Source organism: Sprattus sprattus, assembly GCF_963457725.1.
Source record: "Sprattus sprattus genome assembly, chromosome: 21".
Lineage (NCBI taxonomy): Eukaryota > Metazoa > Chordata > Actinopteri > Clupeiformes > Clupeidae > Sprattus > Sprattus sprattus.
In genome coordinates, this window is record NC_137919.1 from 5,497,275 (window position 1) to 5,509,774 (window position 12,500).

At 45.2% G+C, this 12,500-nt stretch overlaps 1 protein-coding gene across 1 annotated transcript in view; it reads right to left on the reverse strand.

Moving 5' to 3' along the window:
- LOC308382214 (diacylglycerol kinase eta) overlaps window positions 1–6,607 on the reverse strand; it is a gene marked incomplete at both ends in the record, with an annotated part of 106,148 nt that extends 99,541 nt beyond the window's left edge. The window contains one exon of the mRNA XM_080859907.1: window positions 6,419–6,607. Within this exon, the coding sequence (XP_080716033.1) occupies window positions 6,419–6,607 (189 nt within the window). The remainder of the gene's footprint in view (window positions 1–6,418) is intronic.
- Between the last annotated feature and the right edge of the window lie 5,893 nt (window positions 6,608–12,500).

A 12,500-nucleotide genomic window follows, 5' to 3' on the forward strand; every position in this document is an offset into this window, starting at 1 on the left:
ACACACACACAGACTCATCCACACACACACACAGACTCACCCACACCCACATATCCTGTCTGGTTTATGATGGAGGATAGGGTGTTTTTTGAGGATATCATATGATGGAAACTGCCTGGATTCACCTCTCTTGAGACCAGGCACCAAAGGGGAGCAGTATTCATCAGCGGAGGAAAATGATTAAAGCAACTGTGTCTCTGTGTGTGCGTGTGTGTGTGTGTGTCTCTGTGTATGTGTGTCTCTGTGTGTGAGTGTGTGTGTGTGAGTGTGTGTGCGTGTCTCTGTGTATGTGTGTCTCTGTGTATGTGTGTCTCTGTGTGTGCGTGTGTGCGTGTGTGCGTGTGCGGGTGTGCGGGTGTGCGCGTGTGTGAGTGTGTGCGTGTGTGTGTGTGTGTGTGTCTCTGTGTGTGAGTGTGAGTGTGTGTCTCAGTGTGTGTGTGTCTCTGTGTGCGTGTGTGCGTGTGTGCGAGTGTGCAGACAAGGAACAAAAATGTGCCTCTTTTCAAACTGGCCTTTGAGGTCTGAGTGAAGAGTGAGTGTGTGTGTGTGTGTACGCTTGTGTGTGTGTACATGTGTGTAAATGAGTGGGTACACGTGTGTCTCTGTGTGTGTGTATGTGTGTGTGTGTCTATTAGTGTGTGTAAGAGATGGGCTTTGTATCCCCATATGCCCTGCCTGTGACTCTGCTGCCATAACCTCTTGGGTATTGATCCAGAGTTAACCTGTAAACTCAAGGGGCTTGACAGGGCCAATCTGTCCTTACCTTCCCTTAACACACATCATCTCCAAGGACTCTCATCCTTTTTCTTACATTCCCTCGACACACATCATCTCCCAGGAGTCACATCCTTTTCCTTACCTTCCCTCGACACACATCCTCTCCAAAGACTCACATCTTTTTCCACCAGAACCATCACTGAGCCCCCTCCCACGACTGAATCTGAACCCCTTCCCGAGTTGTCCCCCTAACCCGCTCGGGTCATTTTCAGCTGGTGAGAGCGTGACACACACAGACAACTCCCTATCCTGAGCTGTACATGTCTGAGGGGCACCCCTGGCCGGCAGCCCCAGCCCTTGCTGCGTGGGCGCTGAGTGAAGTGTGTGTGTGTGTGTGTGTGTGTGTCTGTGTGTGTGTGTGTGTGTGTGTGTGTGTGTGTGTGTGTGTGTGTGTGTGTGTGTGTGTGTGTGTGTGTGTGTGTGTGTGTCTGTGTGTGTCTGTGTGTCTGTGTGTGTGTGTGTCTCTGTGTGTGTGTGTGTGTGTGTGTCTATGTGTCTGTGTGTGTGTGTGTGTGTCTATGTTTGTGTGTGTGTGTGTGTGCGCGTGCGTGCGTGTGTGTCTGTCTGTGTGGGTGGGCACTGCCTGGAGTTCATGTTTTAAAGAGACTTGGGAGACTCAGCTCCTTCTTGCTTCTTCCTTCGCACCCTGTTTTGACGTGTTTTCATTGGCTAACAGCTGATTAATATGCTGCAATTCTCTTCCTTTACACCCTGTTTTGACGTGTTTTCATTGGGTAACAGCTGATTAATATGCTGCAATTCTCTACCTTTACACCCTGTTTTGACGGGGTTTCATTGGCTAACAGCTGATTAATATGCTGAAAATTCTCTGATTCTGTCTGCCGAGAAGGTCGATGTAAATACACTCATCTATTCTGGACATGTCGGGTGTTTTTCTGATGCATTGTGGGAACTAATGATGATGACACATTCACAAGCATTTCCTCCTCGGTCAGCTTCCTCCTAAGCTCTTCCACATAACTCATAGTGTTGTAATTTTTTTACGGAAAAAAAAACAAAGACTTCAGATTGACCTTTATGGTCCCTTAATAAAATTACAAAATGAGTCCTTGTCTGGCTTTTATGTTCTCTCTCGGGGGCCATGGATTGGGTTGAGGGTAGGTTTCCATCAGCGCCACAACAGAAGGGAACAGAACCAACACAACAGAAGGGAACAGAACCAACACAACACGGTCCCTTAGGCTTCACTGATGTTGGGCCTGAGTTACTGCTGCGTTGTGTCACAAACAGCACACAGCAGGTGTTACAGAACTTTCCAGAGAGATCGGCCCTGTGCCAGACCTGGCCCAATCACAACTAGACCAGGCCCCAATCACAACTAGACCAGGGCCCAATCACAACTAGACCTGGGCCCAATCAGAAATAGTCCTGGGCCCAATCAGAACTAGACCTGGCCCAATCACAACTAGACCTGGCACAATCACAACTAGACCAGGGCCCAATCAGAACTAGACCTGGGCCCAATCACAACTAGACCAGGGCCCAATCACAACTAGACCAGGGCCCAATCAGAACTAGACCTGGCCCAATCAGAACTAGACCTGGGCCCAATCACAACTAGACCTGGGCCCAATCACAACTAGACCTGGGCCCAATCACAACTAGACCAGGGCCCAATCAAAACTAGACCTGGCCCAATCAGAACTAGACCTGGCCCAATCACAACTAGACCAGGGCACAATCAGAACTAGACCTGGGCCCAATCACAACTAGACCAGGGCCCAATCAAAACTAGACCTGGCCCAATCAGAACTAGACCTGGCCCAATCACAACTAGACCAGGGCACAATCAGAACTAGACCTGGGCCCAATCACAACTAGACCAGGGCCCAATCAAAACTAGACCAGGCCCAATCACAGCTAGACCTGGGCCCAATCAGAACTAGACTTGGCCCAATCACAACTAGACCTGGCCCCATCACAACTAGACCTGGGTACGAGTCCAAGGCAGCTGGTACCCGGCTACAATCTTTCAAAAACACAGTGAACCTGTTCATATTCTGCACTCAACACCAACTAGTACAGTGCCTGTTGCGATCCTTCTAACGGATGATCTGGTGACTAACGGCTTAATTTCCTGTTTTACGAGAGTTTTATATTCACAATGCTCCCGGAGTGGAGTAAAGCATGTGCAATTAGGCTTTTATGCAATAATGACTTTAACTGGCGTGATTTTTCATAATGATAATTGCCTGATAATTGCCTGATCTTTATGAAGCCAAGACTCTGGTCACTTCCTCTCATCTGTGTGTGTATGTATGTGTGTGTGTGTGAATGCATGTACTGTATATGTGTGCGCATCTATGTGTGTGTGTGTGTGTGCATGCATGTATATGGGTGCGCATGTATATACGTATGTGTGTGTGCGCGCGCATGTATATATGTGTGTATGGGGGGGGACTAATTCTAAATTGTATATTCTCTGTTAGGAGCAGGGGAAGGGTTAGCAGTGTGTGTGTGTGTGTGTGTGTGTGTGTGTGTGTGGGTGTGTGCGTGTGTGTCAGGCGCCTGGCTTGCTACAAGTTGCGATAATGAATTAATTGAATCCGGTTCAAACGACATGCCACGCTTGAGGATCACTGATGGTGCCATTTCAATGACCAGGCAAACACCGGGGGGGAAGCTTCTAATGGAAGGGAGGAAGAGAGCATATGCTGTGTCTGTTTAATGACACGATGGTATAAACGCACACACACACACACACACACACACACACACACACACACACACACACACACACACACACTACCATGCACGCACATATACACACACATTAAATACTGTCATACACACAGAGACAAACACATGCATAAAAGAAACACACACACATAAAACACTCACACACACGCACACATATAAAACACACTCACACACACACTCACACACACACACACACACACACACACACACACTCCTACTCATCCCCCCCCCCACAGTAAGAGTGTCCAATCCGCCTGTCGTTGCAGCAGGCTCTAAATCCCTGCTTCACTGAGCAGGTTAATCTGGATCACCTGACTGCAGGTAAACAACGGTGAAGATACCCACTGCAGACACGGCGTCTGGGGCAGACGGTCAGCTCACACGCAGCCGCAGCCAAATGATTCAGCATCACCCACTAGCCCTACCTGCAGGGTTGGGTCTCAGTGCCCATCAGCATGGGCTACCCCATCAGTACAATACACGGGACCCTGCCATAATACATCAAATGTCTACTCTACCCCAACATAACCTCTCATTTGGAGGAAAGGATGTGGTCTTTAAATGCGGTACTCTTCTTTCCTATGTAATATTAGTAAAAATAGTATGTATATTGCTTCATATATCACACAGTGCTTTTCATTCACAGTGTTGCTTTACGAATCCAATATGTGACATTTAAATCTGATGGTAGCACACATGTTAACACAATAAAATTGCTTTATCATGTGAAGTGTTCTATGCCCCTAGTGTTTACATCCCTAAAGTAGGTCTATTAGTCACTGCCAGACTACATCAGACACTGTGACTCAATTACTGACTTTAAAAGCAGACTTAAAACTAATTTCTTCAAGATAGCTTATGGACTGACTGACTGACTTTTATTTTTCTTATTTTTATTTATTTCTATGAGATTATTGTAATTGTAATGAGATGATTGTTTGTGAAGCGACCTTGGGTGTCATGAAAGGCACTTTAAATGAAATGTATTATTATTATTATTACACTGTGGTAGTGGTAGACTGGTAGTTTAAACATAGATTGAGGTATTTAAGAACACTTAAGAGTAGACAGTGTGGATGGGTAGGGCCAGCCAGTGTGTGACAATGTGAAAAAGGTGAGAATAAGAGAGAGAGGGGTAAAAAGACAGTAGACAGAACAAGAGAGGTGTAGAAAAAGGGGAAGGATAGAGAGGAAAATGAGAGGAGAGGAGAGAGAGAGAGAGAGAGAGAGAGAGAAAGAGAAAGAGAAAGAGAGGAGAGCCCAGGCATAGAGGACAGAGAGCGAGTGAGAGGACGATATGAGAGAGGATAAGAAGGGATGGAGCGAGAGATAGGACAGAGGCAGATAGAGAGAGAGGATAGTGTGAGAGACTGAGTGCGACGTCTGAGGGACGCCATGATTTAATTAGCATCAGGTCTAATTAGCCTAGCAAGGTGATTCCATGCCACCGGAGCTCATTAGTGGCACAGCCTGATATCCCAGCCTGGCAGAAACAGGTGTATCCAAGCTAACCACAGAAGGCAGATAAACAATTGGATTGAGAGACTCAGGGCCGCATAACCTACATAATCCCTGACCTCTCCCTCCTCTGAAGTATCATTTGATTGGCTAAAAAGCATTACTAGACACAAAACAAACAATTGGACTTGTGACAAGAGAAAAACAAACACTGGCAACCAATCAGTGAGCTCGTGCGTCTGGAATGGCTTGCGCGGTCAACGTTTCGTTGCTGACATTTTAACGATTTCACACCGTGGTGGTGATACATGCGAGGTTATTTGCACAAGCAAAACAGTTTGTCCCCTTCAAATACTCATGAGAATGCAGTGGAAAGTCTTCACGGGGAAAAGACACACACAAAAGAAACATTTAGAAGTTGATTGTAACCTAAAATAAAAAAATACTAATTTGACCTATTCAAATTCAGACGAGCTCAAACACTCAGGCTGAACCGGATGTACGCTAGACTTTTTATGATTCCACCGGCAAGAGAACTGAAGACACAGGAGAGAGTAGCCTACATCTTGGCTGTAATTAGAGAGAGTAGGGCACACGTCCAGGACACCCGAGCCACAGGTCCAATAGCCAATACATGACCACATACAACTCCTAGAGTATCAATACATGGCTACTCTGTGCATGCGATTTCAAGTAACAACAGTAACAGCTTTAGCGCAGTAAAAATCATTTAAAAGCTATTTGGGCTACAGTGAAACATCAACCTGAAAACAGCTATAGGCAAAGCGTGTTCTCTCATAACCACTCTCTCTCTCTCTCTCACGCACACACACACACACACACACACACACACACACACACACACACACACACACACAACACACACACACACACACACACACACACCTTCAGTTTTATCAGGAACAAAAAGCTGATATTGACACAAAAGAACAAATAGCATTGCCATATTCGATATACAGTCACTCGCTGTGATATCTCTGTGATCAATACCAAATGGCTGAAATGCGGGAACAGGTTAACCAGACACTGTCTACTGTAAACACGGCGCGGCTTCCGTAGCAATACTTTCGTATTTGTACGTGATAACGTTACTATGCTTGTCATATATTCACGACACACTGGAGGACACGAAGAAAGCATGCGCACAAGTGGTTAAAGACCTCAATGAACAGTCGCTTCAAAGTTTTCAAGTTCTGACACAACTGCAGGTCCAGTCGAATACTAGACCCGTAAGCTATATTCAAATCAGCGAGAAGTGTGTGTGTGTGTGTGTGTGTGTGTGTGTGTGTGTGTGTGTGTGTGTGTGTGTGTGTGTGTGTGTGTGTGTGTGTGTGTGTGTGTGTGTACCAGAACGCTTGTGGAGGTCGTGAATAAAGTAACCAGTCGCCGTGGTTGGTATAACTGAATGAGCACTGCTTGTCTTCGTCGAGTCGTCACTTACCTTTGCCCGAATCTGACCGGAGGTCGACACTTTTCGTATGAGTTTGTGTGAAGTCTCCTCTGGTTCCCCGTCGCTGTCCGATGACTCGTCGCCGGCCTCCGCGTGGGTGAGCCGGTCAGAGTCCGGAGAGGAGAGGGGCTCCTGGGTCTCACGGACGTATAGGACATTGGGGTCTAGCTTCGAAGCCATGGCCGGTGGTAAGATGACCTGCTTGGCCGGTCAATCACGCAAGCCGTTTCTGAAAACAAATATAAACAAAAATCCGCTCACATTCACTGAAGATGACCACAGTCTTACTTCCTTCGATAGAGTGTATGTTGCGTATGAAGTCCACGTTGGACAACTTCAGAAATTACTTGACAGGACTGTTATCAGTTCCTCTTTATGCTGACTGCGGTGTTGGTGGCGTAACACTTGTTTATTGCGCTCAGTCAAAGATTCAAACAGGGCAAAGTTAAAACACAACGCACTGCTGGAGAACCCAGATGAAAACACATACCTGTTGAACTTCATGGCAGATTTGTAAATCGAACCCAAAGTTTTCGGTGGGTTAAAATAGGCTGCATGGGGATCATAGCTGAGGGGAACACCAACCTTTATGTGTTTACTGATATCTTTAGAAATTGTTTGAATTCGTAGGGATGTCTACTGTATCAATAATTCATGAAATATCTTAGGCTACGACTTGTGGGCCACTTTACCGCTTAGCACTGGGCGCTTGGCCACTAACACATTACCTTCCAACTATTAGCATCACAATCTAGCTTTCGTGGTGCTTGTGGTAATGAAAAAATACTTTTGGAATACTGTAATGAAGCTATCGATTAACTGATCCATGTTACAAATGAGGTGCATATGAGGAACACACTGTCAACCTATCTGTAAGGTTGTGCAGAATGGACTTTTACACCATTGAAGTGACTGACTATAACGGATGTGAGCGTACAGCCTACTTATCGCCTTCAGTAACTTCAGGACCTGTTATAGCCTGGTGTTTCTCATACATGGCTTTGCGTCTCTTCGCTGCTGGGAGAGTGTAGCCTACTGTTGCTATCATGTAGGCTGCTCGACCTTCTCACAGCGTTCAGTGTAATTCTACGTGTGGATGTCAGTAGCCAAAATCGTTGAAGCAAATGTCCAAAAAAATTAAATCGGAGGCGTGAATGTTGCAGCGATTTCGTAATTGTGTGACTCAGCAACTGCCTACAGTTCGCCAATGCCATCAAGACACAACAGGCAGTCGTGTACTCCAATGCATTATAATGACATGGTGTTTTCCATGCATGTTACACGACGACGTGACCAATGCTATGTATTCAGTTTGCATTCTTCCATTCATATAGCCATACATTCACTTGTTCATTCATTCATTTGATCGCGCGTTTGTTTCGTGGCTTCCCGGTGGCGCTCGGCCATCGCTGAGCAACCACTGACAAATGCGAAACGAGAGTAGCACAGTCTCACACTAGTAGGCTACAAACTAATCCTTCGAAATATTAAATTTGGCAGACGCCCACTTCTCATGCACAATAGGGAGGGGGGGTCTCTGTTTACCTTAGTAGGGGGGCTCGCTTGCTTTGCGGTGCTGTCCTGTCCCGGTGTCTTGTTGCTTTACCCTGGTCGGCACTGCTGTGTGGCTGGACACTATCAAATCTCCGATTCTCTCGCAGACACGCTTACGCATAGCATCGGATCGGATTTGAATCAGATGGGAGGGGTAGAGTCTCTCTCTCGCTCTCTGTCTCTCTCTCTCTCTCCGTCTCTCTCTCACCCACTCTCTCTCACACACACACACACACACACACACACACACAAACACGTATACACGCGCGCGTAATGCAGTAAGTTAAATTGCAAATTGAATCTAAGCGATGTTTAATTGTCTGTTGTGTTTAACTGCCAAGGTTGCCTGGATTATCTAAGCTTTTTTTTGCCATTGTCTTTTATTATTTAGACCTATGACATTTACGGAAGTGGTAGCTTATCAAGAGGTCACTGGACCTACATATTTTAAGTCTCCGAGAACTTAAATAGCATGTGATTGAACAATATCTATCAGCGAAAACTCCAACTTGTACATAGTTAAGTCAAGTCAAGTGTTATGACCGCAGCCACTGGGTATGGCTCATGGTAAATTCCCACAACTGTAAGACACTCTATCATATCAACGTTTCAGATAACGTAAGAATAAGTGTCTTATAAGGAGACTTATAAGGAGTCTTAAAAGGAGGCAAGAAGGGACTTTCAGGAAATCTTCCACCTAGCTCCACAAACGCTATCTTGTCCCCTAATGGCAAAACAGCAGAGTACTATAAACATACTCTATCTATGTATCTATCTTATTGAAGTAATTTCTTTTTCATTCCTGGATAAGAGAACGGAGCTGGATGTTGGCTTAAAAATACATACATCCCTTGAAAACGTCCCACAATATGTAAATAAATAAATACACATCAACTATTTGCACACATTTAAAGATATAGTCTACTTCTTTTACAGTAACAGTACAATAACTACTGCTACATGTTATCAACATTGGTGGTCAGCATTGATACATCGCTAAACTATTTGGACCTATAGGTTAACAGAACATGTGCAATCATTGGCGTAAATTCAGTCCTCAGTCCTGTATTGCTTTGCTTATTTCTTTATTAGTTTAGAGGGCACCGGGGAGTCTTTCGTTAACATATCGCATCCATTGTACAGATATCTTAACGAAGGTAAAGTATTGGATATTTAAGTTATCTTTGCTTTTTTTGTATTGACCTGACCAGGTCTTACTTCTCATTTCTAGGTTCGTCCTGGTGGGGCCTTCCCTGTGCGTCCCCGTCGACACACTGGGTTTATTCCTCGTCACCATAGTCACCATCACCATAGTCACCATAGTCATAGTTTTTTAGAATCAGTAATCAGGGCTATACAGTCCGCTGGCTGATGAGAAATGACAAATGCATTTATGTTTGCAGGATTGTCGAAAAACATATACTTGTAGGAAGGTTTTTAAAATCAATTTGGCTCTTCGTTTTGCTTTTATGCGCAGAATCATCGTTAATCATTGCAATATACTCTGTTTCAGACGTTTGACTATGTAGGGACCAAGTACTGTTTCAGAATGCCTATAGCTACCGTGTGGCACGTTGCTGCCACCCAATGGAGGCGCAACCAAACCAATTATATATATGAACCGCAGGTTTTGGATAACGGACGCGTATTTTTATATGTTTTAATACACACATCTTAATAACGTTAACTTTCTACCACGACATTTTCAGCTTCTCTCTCTAGTGGTGCGTTGTCATCAAGGTCACGCATTGTTTGTTTTTTTTGCAGCATTTCAATGATTCATAACAAAACATGCAAAACTGGTCCAATCCGAATTTGTATCTGATGGTGACAGTAATTAACCGCTCCTGTTATTTCTCCCGGCAGACTAGAGGTAATCCAATCTAATCCGTCTAGGCTCCCGGAGAGAATCGACATTGCGAATCGCCGCAGAGCATCGCAATTCAGGCGGGGGCGCGCGCAATGCGGGTTCCCGTATAGCCAGACGAGACAAGTCAGCGGCGGTTATCTGTGCTTGGCAGTCTTTCCGGAGGCTAACGTCAAATTCCCCTCCCCCAACACACACACACACACACACACACACACACACACACACACACACACACACACACACACACACACACACACACACACAGAGATCATAGCTGTCACACACTCATACAGCCATCATAGCGGTCATACATGCACATTCACTCACATTATAGCGAACGCACACACATCAGATGGCTGTCATGTCCAACGGAGGAGAGCATATCTGCAAAGAGTGGATACACTGGGTTCGGGATGAAAACTGTTTCCACACAGAGATTCCACAATACAATGAAATAAAGAAAAATAGACCAAAGATGGCAATTACTGAACCTCTTGAAATACCCTCATGGCCAGTTGCCATGAGAACATCACTGTCGAAAGATCCACTTATGATCTTGCAGGGGAAACTGGAGTGGTGGTGAGGAATGACAAATGAGTGAGTGAGTGGATACATACAATACATACAGTCGATACATACATACAGTGGATACATACATACAGTGGATACATACATACAGTCGATACATACATACAGTGGAATGGATACATTCATACAGTGGATACATAGATACACTGGATACATACATACAGTTATAGTGAGTGGATCAGTCATTGACAGCAAACTGGAAAACATCTGGTCCTGGTTTGCACTAGATTCGAACAAGGCCGTATTGCTGCTCAAGATTTGGGTTTGAAGTCAGCTGCAGTGGGTGAGAAACAGTGAATGGCCTTTTTAGCTGGCAAGGACATTAACCTCACAGAGCTTCCAATAATGGTCTCAGCTCTTACCCAACAGACCATGGCTTAGACAGAAAAAGGAAACTCCAAAGATAAAAAAAAAAAAGTTTAGACAGAAACGAAGAAAAGGGAAAAACTTTCTCCCTAAGGAGGTACACTTCTATTAACCGGGCTCTGTCTTCTATGGCTCAAAGGGAGTGTGTGTCTGATTAAATTGGGTAATTATTGACTCATGATTAAATCACCATGATAGATAGATAGATATTAGGTCTCAGTCATGACTGTTGTCATTGTGTGATATCTCCTCTTTAGAAGTTTAGTTATATTATCCCTGTATTGTTTCTATGGTTACCTTTAAACAGAAACCCAGTGGAATTTTTCTGTGGAATATGAGGATCTCGAAGAACCTTTTTATGGAGTAAGAAGCTCTTTACTAGAGTATGAGGTCATTGAAGAACCTTTTTATAGAGTAAAAGGACCTTGAATTCCCTTTTATGGAGTAAGAGGACCTAGAAGGACCATTTTATGAAGTATGAGGATCTTAGAACCTTTTTATGGAGTAAGAGGGTTGATCGAGTATCATTCCTGGATACCCTACTATTATGCAACTCAGAACTGGAGTGTGAAAGGTTCTGACCCATGAGATGTGATCAGGGCTGACTGGAAGACATAATCTGTCCTCTCCCCCACCTCTGTCCTTTCATATGTCCCTTCATCTCTCACTGTTCCTGTCACGGCTCACCTCATCTTGCCCTGCCTTTCTTCCCCTCCTTCTCACTTTCTCTCTCTCTCTCTCTCTCTCTCTCTCGCGTGCTCCTTCGTGCTCCCTCCCTCTCACTCACTCACTCATTCGCTCACTCTCTATCTCTCTCTCTCGCTCCTTTGCTCTCTCTCTCTCACGCTCCCTCTCACTCATTCACTCTCTATCTCTCTCTCTGGCTCCTTTGCTCTCTCTCTCCCTCTCTCTAACTCACTCATTTGCTTGTTCTCTCTCTCTCTCACACTAATTCGCTCACTCTCTCTCTCTCATTTGCTCACTCTCTTTCTCTCCATCTCTGTCTCTGTCTCGTTCGCCATTTCTATCCCTCGCTCATTCGATATTTCTCTCCCTCTGTCTCTCACTCATTCGCTTACTCTCTCTCTTGCTCTCTCTCACTCATTCACTCTCTCTCCCTCACTCATTCGCCCTCTCTCTCTCTCTCTCTCTCTCTCTCTCTCTCTCTCTCTCTCTCTCCCTCCATACACACTCGTTGTCTCTCCCTTTTAACCTCAAACCATTTCCCCAAATGCGACAGGGGCGGGGCAGAAGAAGGGGTGTCTATTTTTATGCCCCCCGTCTCCCTGTCTCTGCAGAGCCTAACGCAACATGACAGGCCAGTGTGGTTGAGTGTGGCTCACGGTCAGACCACAGAACCGCTCTCTTGCCATCTGAAAGCTCTTGCCATCTCTCTCTCTCTCGCTGATCTCTCAGTTAGCCATTCAGTGTTACCTCAAGGGTCCAGCTTTGTGTCCACTTGCACCACCCCTCCAAAAAAATAAACTACCCCTACCGGGCTTGGATAAACAAAAAAAAATGTGACAAAGCGTTTCCGTGTTCCTTTTATAGAGCAGCAGAAGTCCTGTGTCACAGGAGGTGTTGGAAAGGACCGGAGGCCATGATGGAGAGAGTGAGAGTAGGATAGAGAGAGAGAAAGGGAGAGAGGGATATAGAGAGGGAGAGAGAGCGGGGGAGAGAGAGAGGGATAGAGAG